We start from the raw sequence: 10,911 nt of genomic DNA, 5'->3' as shown, positions 1-10,911 counted from the left end.
AAAACTTCAATAATTATAAGGATTAGGAGGTACAATAATATTACCTTTTAATTTTCGATAGTATTAATTTACCTTGGCTCCAACCTGCTCCATTTTTTTCAAATTTCCTTTCTTCAAAAATCATTGAACGTAAATTTTCACGCAACGTTTTCAAAGTCCTGTGAGTAAAACTTGTTGTCAATTTAGAAACTGAGTAAAAGTTACTCAGTCTTGTACATCAATATTACTCACTTTTTGACATTTGCACTAAATAAACAAAAGTGAGTACAAATAGCTCACTTGAGAGTAACATTGAATGAGCGTGTAGCATCATGCGACTATCGCCGGCATGGAACGGTTACGGAACATAAACATTAATTGTAAGTAATTCATATGAAGAAACACTACGTCAAGTTCACGGAACATTTTATCGTCGGGTACGTGAGCAATATTCGGCTAAAAATATTAATAAATTAATCTTGACGTCGACCGAAGATGATTGATCGTCTGAATCGTGTTTAATGCATGCGTTTCCTGATGAAAACAAACCAATCTCATTTGCATTTGTGGTTGTAAATGAGCTGTCAGAATACTCAATTAGATTTGTTTACCCAAAAAAAATTATTTTCAATTAATGCTTTTCTCAATTTAACCGTGTAGTTACTAGTTGTTTATATTCTTTGCTCAGTCTAACTAAAAATCAGGTATCTTTCGGAAATCGTTTTTAGGTAAATTATTATTAATCAAAGACAATTTTAGGACCTTCAACTCAGTATGAAGCGGAAGTCTCAGGATGGCAATATACCATCTTATGCAAAACGAAAAACAGAAATAGTTTTCGATCCTAAAAATCGGGTGTAAGTGTAATGTTTTCTATTAACCTCGTGGTAAATATCAGGTCTTTTCAGTGAATTTCTTACCGGATTCCACAAACGGAAAATACATCGAAAGAAGGTTGCCCAAAATGAGGTAAAACGCCAAATAAAATTAGAAACTCAGCGCATCCGAAACGTGGCTAAAGACAATGTCAAAAAGCTGTACCATTCTTACAAACCTATCCCAGAACTTAACGATCAGGATCAGGATGATCAAGAGTACGATACAGAAAATGTTACCGTCAAGGTAATCGAATTGTCCACCACTGATTTGGCGAAGGAAAATAACTGGATCGGTGAGAATCGAGCATTGCTGCGTAATGGTGAAACCGATGAAGAACAAAGCGAAAATTCATGCAGTGAGGAAGAAAATGAGTTGTCAACGGTACCCGGTATGGATTTGGTGGGAACCAATCCGAAGAAAACGAGCAAACAGTCGGAACTTGAACAAAAGGTCCCTGATCAGCTAGTTGAAACTAAACAAAGTTCGAAAGAAGAGAAGAAACAACGGGGTCCAGTATTGAATCTAGATGGGGTAAAATCCAAGAAAGAGCTCAATCGAAAACTTAAGCGTCATGCTCTAAAATGCAGACAAAAGAGCAAACCATTCCAGCTCTCGGTTCGCGCTCAACAGCAGAAGCAACTGAAAAAATCACGTCGAGTGAAACACTTCAAGGAAAAACATTTGAAGCAGAAAGGGAAAAACCATGAAGTTAATGGCAATCGAAAGAAACGTGGTAGGCGCGAGTAAATAGTAGTTAATAAACGTTTTCTGGATTAATTTGTTCGAACTGTTGATTTATCGAAAAATAATACCTATCGGAATATTTAACCTGCACTTGTTTTCATTACTGTTCTAATCGATTTTTTTGCGAAGCACAAAATATTGAATAGGTCTAAACAATCCCGATAGTTTAGATATATAATTAGACTGGTGGTTGAAAACAACTTCAATTAGATCGAAAAAATTAACCTTTACTACGATTTTAAAAACACTTGTTGAAAGCAGGTTTTTGATTCAATTATTAATCCAGAAACTCTCAACTAAAAAAAAAACAATCTAACAGTCTCCTCGGCGAACGACCAAAATGGTTAAAGCCGGGGTGAAATAAATGATATAAAAAAATCTAACAGTCGACCAGTGCCCAGGATGGCTGAATCACAAATCAATGTCATCAAAAATATACAGAGCATTTTTACTTATATATAAGTATATTATTCCTTTCAATGCATTCTGTTTTAAGCTAAGCAGGATTATTTTTCGCAGCCGGACAGAATGCTCTGCACATGAAGATAAACTTGTTTTTGCATCCTTGTTCACAAAATCTTGTTGAGACTTAGCACACCATTAATCTACGCAACTGGATCATCTCCCTTGGTTGTCCGAGTGTAGATAACCTGAGCGTGATGGTGAACAACCTGCTTGATCAGTCCTAAAATTTGAAGAAAAACAAGATCTTAGTAATTATCAGTCAAGACTTCCATGACTAACTCACCCTTGACACACAGCTCTCTTAGACCGCGCTTGGCCAATGAACCGCGAATCTTCAGACGTTCCGAAACAACCGACGGTGTAATCAATTTGTATGCGGGAACTTCTTTGTACAGCTTTTCATAGGTGGCCTTATCAAACAAAACTTGATTGTTCAACTTGTCACGAACCTTTCCTTTGGACCACTTCTTTTTCTTGGCCTTACCACCCGAAGACCCTTCCTTCTTCTTTTGGGTCTTCTGCGGTTGTTTCGCCGCTCCCTTGGTGTCCTTTTTCGGAGGCTAAAAGTTAAATGACAGATATCAGCATTGCTACAAGCAGGAAACTACAGTTTTCGAGAAATCACTAAATTTTATCAACCGCATGCAATCATTACTAGTAAACAAACTGAACGGTACGCCTTCATCCCGTCAGTGTAAACAAAATGTAGATATCAACCATTCCTTCGAATAAAGAATGTTCGCGACATCGTACATAGACTTGATTATACCAAACAAATCGAATTTCCGCAAGGATTTCTGACAAATCAACACAAAAATACAAAAACGTTACCTACCATTTTGGCAAATTTACTTCGAAAGAACGTCGAAGTGAAGTTGGTGACAGAAGGAAACTCTGAAACGCATATTTTGACAGTCAAAATAAAACGTTTCCGTTTGTGAAGAATATGCAGAAATGCCAGTTTTACTATATTCTTGTTTAAATTAAGCATTAGCGGCCCTTACATTATTACTAAAATGTAATGTCATTTTTAATTAACGTGTAAGGGCAGTAATGATGAATTCTTCATACAAATTTGGAATGTCATTACTTAGTAATCATTAAAAGTAATATTAATCACCCTTATTCTGAATAACGACGTATCGTTTTTTCGATCGTATTTCATTCGTATTCCCAATAACGCTAGCAAAATCAAAGGTAACTAGGATTCGACCCAACCATATTCGATCGAAAAACCAATACGTCGTTATTCAGAATAGGGGCGAATATCGCCCGTGTAAGGGCCTCTATTAATATATGTCGAAATCTCGTGTTTTCATCAAAAGATATTTCACTCTATCCCACACACTCCATACGAAATTTTTTTCAGCCCTTTATGTTCAATCAATCTTTCCTAAACCTGCTATAGTTCGATTGAGGTTTAGATAAAGTTTAGAGTAATTTGTTCTTTACACTTCTGAGAAAATATTCAGGCAAACAATGCCTAGTAGTATATTATACTTTTAACGCCACATAACAGTATTACGTCTTTAGTCAATTACAATTCATATAAAAGATAATCCGTTGAACTTGAGCAAGAATAAATCACCACAGGTACTTTATGGAAAATACACGATGAATAATCATGAAAAATACACGATGAATAAACATGCTTTATTTTTGCACAAACAAACAAAACCCCTAAATGTTCACATTCTGCGATGGCCAGTAATTAGCCGTCCTTCGTTTACGCCTGAGACGTCAAAAATAATATAACACTTGTGTTATATTGTAACTGAACGTGTAACTAAATCATTCATCGATCTTTGCAACGAATATGCTTCTATTACTTACGAACAACGTTGAACTATTCACTGCACGAAAGAGAGAACGGCGAAAATAAATAAGCAATAATCGTAGAGAACCCGAATATACTAACACAGACTAACAGACATGACAGTATGAGTAAATTCTTATAAAAATCATTTTTCGTGATGCACTAGTTCCACCTATATTGTACTGCGCGAACTATTTACTATCGGTACACCCCTTGTGTTACGAAAAAGTTTTTTTACTAGTTGGTTTCCCCTCGTTTGTCAACACCGATCAGCTGCTTGCAGGGTTGCCTGATTTTATCGAAATATTTGATAATGAATCGTCACAATAAATTATTGGATTACGTTGATAATATATTTAACTTTTTTAGCGATGTTGGAAGGTAATCATTTATTTTTCTCAACGTTGTTCATCTAAACTATTTTTGATTGTGTTGGTAATTTTCACCCGAAATTAAGTGACGGCAGACCAGAAGCAAGTAAATATTGTAACAAAACGGGTTCGATTTTGTATTGCGTCGTAGAATGAGAAGAAGGCACAATTCTGTATATAGTTTTGGCAATATGTGATTAATCTGTATCCTGCATGAAATTCGCATGGAGGTATACAAATCAATACATTACAGGTAATTCTGTACGAATGGCAACTCGGTTGGTAAATGAAAAAAATAAACACAGTCTAGATGACAGACACGATGTATTTGATAGGGTAAAGGAATATTCGAACTGACCGTTTATATGGTTAAAGAATCTAATTTGAGTGTCCTGTCTGTTAGTCTGTGATACTAATACATTCTTCGCTGCTGGTATACATCGTGCATGTTCGTTTTATACATTCGTTTGTCATGCGTTCATTTACTTTACTCTTCGAATTGGTTCGAATAGCGTCACTGCGATGATCGTTGGTTTCCATTCTTCGCGAAGCATTCTTCATCTAATAAATTCATCATATCTCGTGAGGTAGCAGTAATGGGAGAGTGCTGAGATATGATTCATCACATACACATTAGACTATGGTAATAATGCAGCGGGAAACGTCTTAATTTGCTTGTTTCAAAGACAGCACAAACGATCATCGCGAATTAGGTTTTGACGATGATCGCTGTATGAATATTCGTTCCATATTCGCGTTAAGTCATCCGGTGGTATGTTCAATGCGAATAACAACTGCAACGAAGCAGGGTCGGCTTCGTTCGCACCCGAATATACGGACAAGTCCGAATACCAGAACGATTATCGAACAAAGGCGAAGAGAAGCAAACGATGATTATTGGTGTTCGTTGCATTTTTGATATTCGAGCAACATTGCCGGTAATGCGCCGTCATTTGATTACGCCTGGAACGTCAGAAATGATATAACACTTGTGGCTATAGCTATCAATAGAAGAATGTTATCTCGAATTCAACTGTTTGCGAAGAACGTGATTTTTCAATCTGTCTATTTAAATGCAAAAAAGGTAATGCTACATATTGGAATATACGATGTAAAGTAAGAGTTTTATATTTTTTATAGTCCAGAAAGTGTCACATATGCAAGTGGAATGTTACAGAGCTTGATACTCGGATTGGGTTCAAGAGAGTGTCAGTGATTATGAAAGAAGAGGGGCTCTCTGTTCAATTGTTCTTACTTTACATCGTAGATTCCAATATGTAGCATTACCTTTTTTGCATTTAAATAGACAGATTGAAAAATCACGTTCTTCGCAAACAGTTGAATTCGAGATAACATTGTTCTATTGATAGCTATAGCCACAAGTGTTATATCATTTCTGACGTTCCAGGCGTAATCGAATGACGGCGCATTACCGGCAATGTTGCTCGAATATCAAAAATGCAACGAACACCAATAATCATCGTTTGCTTCTCTTCGCCTTTGTTCGATAATCGGTCTGGTATTCGGACTTGTCCGTATATTCGGGTGCGAACGAAGCCGACCCTGCTTCGTTGCAGTTGTTATTCGCATTGAACATACCACCGGATGACTTAACGCGAATATGGAACGAATATTCATACAGCGATCATCGTCAAATCCTAATTCGCGATGATCGTTTGTGCTGTATTTGAAACAAGCAAATTAAGGCGTTTCCCGCTGCATTATTACCATAGTCTAATGTGTATGTGATGAATCATATCTCAGCACTCTCCCATTACTGCTACCTCACGAGATATGATGAATTTATTAGATGAAGAATGCTTCGCGAAGAATGGAAACCAACGATCATCGCAGTGACGCTATTCGAACCAATTCGAAGAGTAAAGTAAATGAACGCATGACAAACGAATGTATAAAACGAACATGCACGATGTATACCAGCAGCGAAGAATGTATTAGTATATTCGGGTTCTCTACGATTATTGCTTATTTATTTTCGCCGTTCTCTCTTTCGTGCAGTGAATAGTTCAACGTTGTTCGTAAGTAATAGAAGCATATTCGTTGCAAAGATCGATGAATGAATTAGTTACACGTTCAGTTACAATATAACACAAGTGTTATATTATTTCTGACGTCTCAGGCGTAAACGAAGGACGGCTAATTACTGGCCGTCGCAGAATGTGAACATTTAGGAGTTTTGTTTGTTTGTGCAAAAATAAAGCATGTTTATTCATCGTGTATTTTTCATGATTATTCATCGTGTATTTCCCATTCATACCTGTAGTGATTTATTCTTGCTCATGTTCAACGGATTATCTTTTATATGAATTGTAATTGACTAAAGACGTAATACCGACGACACGACCTGCCACTCGTCTATCAAAACTGTATCGTAAATTTAACTACCCCTCAGTAACTGGAAATGTCAAATCGAAAACGCTAGTGAATTTTTTTAAACTGGCAGCACAAGTTGATATATTTATTGATTTTGAATAACAGTCACCATAACCTTGGTTACTGCATATCGAAGGCAAGATGAATGTAAACAAAATAAATTTCAGATCGGTTATTATATTACGGAACATTTTAATGGATTTACCTAACTCGAGCGGAATGTAAAAATTGAGGAGTATGAGTTATGTCTTTTATAAAGCCAAGTTCAAAATTCAGGTCTTGACTTGAAACCGTTGTGTGAGAAGGAAGACATGGAAATGACCGACAACGAGCTGAGCGAGGCTAGTGCTCTGCGGTACCTGCATAACGTACGGAAACATGATTTTGTGGAATTCCACTAGTAATTCTCGAATAGTGGCCAACAAGGTGAAATACTGTTTCCACTGCTGCGCAATCAACCAACAATTTTGACACCGGCATATTACACCGAATCCTATTGCCCAGAAAAGCTAGCAGTTGAAGTGTACGGATGAATCGCTGGAAGCAGATCATTGTCCTCGTTCGTTGGTTTCATCCATAGTTTCGATTAAATTCCGAAAATCGAGTTAATTTGGACAAAGTTTAACCGACGACTTTAACACTAATAGAACTATCCCACCGCTTTCAAAACATGTTTATTTGTTTTGGGGTTCCTTGGTAACTAGTCCATAGCAACTTAAACAGTGTTGCTCGAGAAGATTATTTTTATCATTTACAAGGGGTCGCTAGATTTGTGGTAACTGACGGTGAATCGTTAGCGAACAGTTTTATTGCTGATTTTTCTTCGGAGTGTCTGGTCGTGTCGTCGGTAATACTGTTATGTGGCGTTAAAAGTATAATATACTATTAGGCATTGTTTGCCTGAATATTTTCTCACAAGTGTAAAGAACAAATTACTCTAAACTTTATCTAAACCTCAATCGAACTATAGCAGGTTTAGGAAAGATTGATTGAACATAAAGGGCTGAAAAAAATTTCGTATGGAGTGTGTGGGATAGAGTGAAATATCTTTTGATGAAAACACGAGATTTCGACATATGTTAATAGAGGCCCTTACACGGGCGATATTCGCCCCTATTCTGAATAACGACGTATTGGTTTTTCGATCGAATATGGTTCAGTCGAATCCTAGTTACCTTTGATTTTGCTAGCGTTATTGGGAATACGAATGAAATTCGATCGAAAAAACGATACGTCGTTATTCAGAATAAGGGTGATTAACATTACTTTTAATGATTATTACAGCCCAAGTAACCACGACGCATTATAACTTTACATTAATTTAGCTTTAAAAATTCGTGTAAAATTTGATTGAATGCAGCGAAGTTATACATGTTTTTACAATGCTTTTATAAAGCTAAAAAGGACGATTATTAGACTCTTATAGGATTATTACTCTTATAGTTATTATTGAAGTTTCGTTGCTGCAAAATATAGCATTGAATGTCGATATATAGCACGGCGGAAGGTTGCTTTGAAGCATGTAGAATTAGTGGAATTATACATTAACAATGTAAAAATAGAGTTGTAAATGTGCAGTGATATAATGCATATGGTTACTTGGGAGGCTCATGATGCAACAATTAAACCAAGCGCTATCTATTTATAATACAGAAAGTACATATATATATATATATATATATATATATATATATATATATATATATATATATATATATATATATATATATATATATATATATATATATATATATATATATATATATATATATATATATATATATATATATATATATATACATATAGTACGTAAGAATAAAACACAACGCTCTATTTATTTACCGCCGGTACTTAATAACTGGAAAATCTTTCCGGGCATCTTTTAAAATCCAATTTGCAGTTCTGTTTTTTCAACGATATATTTAATAAGGCACACTGCCTAAGCTCTAAGATGCCAAGGACATTCCTGATCTGTTTCTTCGAAGAGCAGTAGGTGGTCCAGATCTGATTTTTTTGGCTTATAATATGTACCCATGTGGAATTTTATAGTAGATCGCGGTATTGCAAAGTGCATGCATGCACTGCGAACAGTTATTCCCCTGCTTATCTCACTGAATCGTTTTAGTACTGTTTCTTCCGTGTACTTTTTTCCTCGGCTATTTTGTTCTAGTAATTTGAAAACAAAAGCAAATATGTAGATATGGGCGAACCCGAATACCATATGGCTCATACGCACAGACGCCAGCAAAGCCTCATTGACGACTTCGACATGTTCGGACAGGATAACTGTTTATACCAGTGGCGTTTCGTCCTCATGTGCACCTCGTGCACTGCACAACCGGTCGAATTGAAGGAATGACATGCGTCCCCAACCCCATCCAAATTCAATTATTTTTTTGGAATCTTTATTTTTTCAATGAAAGCAGGTTGGATCGCACCAAAATTGCGTGTATTTACATGCATCTCATATACATCAGACATAAAATTTCAAGTATCTGTTGTCGCTGTGTCAGTGTCTTTTCCGTGCGCATGAGTTACTGCACAGATTCAAGAAGAGAGAGAACTACTCAGTTCAGCTCTGAGATTTGTTTGTTTAATAAAATATCCCATCCGAAAGCATAGCATATCCCATTGTATTGGAAAACAGCGAATCTCCATTCCTCAATCTTTAGTTTTCACTTACAACGAACTTTTGCTTCTGCTATCATACTACATAATCAGTGCACAACTAGTCAATTTTGTCACGAGACGCCACTGGTTTATACAACAGTTTAGGGCTAGCTAGTTAGGTCTCACGAATACCTACCCGAATAAAAAATATTGTAAAAAACCTGTTTTAATCCACCTAGTGGTGTAATGATGCCTTTCTCATATCAATCAAACTATAATATATAATACTGTGGTATTCTTCAAAATTATTTTTCTTCGATTCTTGAAAGAATAATCGAAATAGATTTGTTTGACCGTCCACTGATAAAAACTATCAATTGGAAAAGATTTGAGGTCGATTTAGAAAACTTTTTACGGTTTTTCGCTCTTTTCAGTGATGGTATAAAATTTTTAACACACTTTACCCTATATTTACGAGTCCGGAAGTCGGATCCGGATGAAATTCAGGAATTACGTATGGGAGCACAGGACCTTTCATTTGAACCTAAGTTTGTGAAAATCGGTCGCGCCATCTATGAGAAAAGTTAGAACACATATTTTCATTTTTTTGCACATTTTACCCCATAAAGTTAGTGCAAAAACGTTACATACACAAATACACACATACACACACACAGACATTTTGCGTACTCGACAAACTGAGTCGAATGGTATATGACACTCGGCCCTCCTGGCCTCGGTTCAAACTTCGGTTTTTACAGTGATTGCATAACCTTTCTGTATGAGAAAGGCAAAAAAAAATTTTTCTTCGATTCTTAAAAGAATAACCGAAATCGGTTTGTTTGACCGTCTACTGATAAAAACCATCAAATTGTAAAAGATTTGAGGTCGATTTAGAAATTTTTTTAAGGTTTTTCCCCATTTTCAGTGATGGTGTATAATTTTTAACACACTTTACCCTATATTTCCGGATCCGGAAGTCGGATCCGCCTGAAATTCAGGAATAACGCATGGGACCACAGGACCTTTCATTTGAATCTAAGTTTGTGAAAATCGGTCGCGCCATCTATGAGAAAAGTTAAAACGCATATTTTCTTTTTTTTGCACATTTTACCCCATAACTCCCGAACCGGAAGTCGGATCCAAATAATATTCAGGAATTTTGTATGGGACCTTAAGACCTTTCATTTGAATATAAGTTTGTGAAAATCGATTCAGCCATATCTGAGAAAAGTTAGTGCACTTATTTTCACAATTTTTTGCACATTTTACCCCATAATTCCGGAACCGGAAGTCGGATTCAAATAATATTCAGGAATTTTGTATGGGACCACAAGACCTTTCATTTGAATCTAAGTTTGTGAAAATCGGTTCAGCCATCTCCGAGAAAAGTTAGTGCAAAAAAACGTTACATACACACATACGCACATACACACACACACACACATACACACACACACACATACACACACACAGACATTTTGCGTACTCGACGAACTGAGTCGAATGGTATATGACACTCGGCCCTCCGGGCCTCGGTTCAAAAGTCGGTTTTCACAGTGATTGCATAACCTTTCTATATGAGAAAGGCAAAAACAATACGATTTGCTGTTACAAAACCTGCCACAACTATGCTTCGACCGTTGAAAAATA

General features: G+C 36.3%; 2 protein-coding genes across 2 annotated transcripts; one reads left to right on the top strand and one right to left on the bottom strand.

Annotated features, from left to right (window-relative positions):
• The first annotated feature begins 540 nt into the window (after positions 1 to 540).
• LOC131430774 (nucleolar protein 12) lies at positions 541 to 1,686 on the top strand. The gene is made up of 3 exons (XM_058595977.1): positions 541 to 683; positions 739 to 836; positions 888 to 1,686. Exons 2-3 carry the CDS (start codon positions 754 to 756, stop codon positions 1,603 to 1,605), a joined length of 801 nt encoding a protein of 266 aa, XP_058451960.1. The 5' UTR covers positions 541 to 683; positions 739 to 753; the 3' UTR covers positions 1,606 to 1,686.
• Positions 1,687 to 2,047: 361 nt separating this feature from the next.
• LOC131430775 (small ribosomal subunit protein eS25) lies at positions 2,048 to 2,995 on the bottom strand. Its single transcript, XM_058595978.1, has 3 exons — positions 2,903 to 2,995; positions 2,351 to 2,627; positions 2,048 to 2,287 (listed from the first exon to the last, which is right to left on the bottom strand). The coding sequence occupies exons 1-3, from the start codon at positions 2,903 to 2,905 to the stop codon at positions 2,208 to 2,210; spliced, it is 360 nt and encodes a 119-aa protein (XP_058451961.1). The 5' UTR covers positions 2,906 to 2,995; the 3' UTR covers positions 2,048 to 2,207.
• Between the last annotated feature and the right edge of the window lie 7,916 nt (positions 2,996 to 10,911).

Source organism: Malaya genurostris, chromosome 2, assembly GCF_030247185.1.
Source record: "Malaya genurostris strain Urasoe2022 chromosome 2, Malgen_1.1, whole genome shotgun sequence".
NCBI lineage: Eukaryota > Metazoa > Arthropoda > Insecta > Diptera > Culicidae > Malaya > Malaya genurostris.
This window is presented reverse-complemented; position numbering and strand designations above follow the sequence as displayed.

Coding starts and splice junctions, on each gene's coding strand:
- LOC131430774 (XM_058595977.1), top strand. CDS start 754: ATGAAGCGGAAGTCTCAGGATGGCAATATACCATCTTATGCAAAACGA. Junction 837..887: donor TTCGATCCTAAAAATCGGGT/GTAAGTGTAATG, acceptor AGGTCTTTTCAG/TGAATTTCTTACCGGATTCC.
- LOC131430775 (XM_058595978.1), bottom strand. Junction 2,288..2,350: donor AAGAGAGCTGTGTGTCAAGG/GTGAGTTAGTCA, acceptor TTCAAATTTTAG/GACTGATCAAGCAGGTTGTT.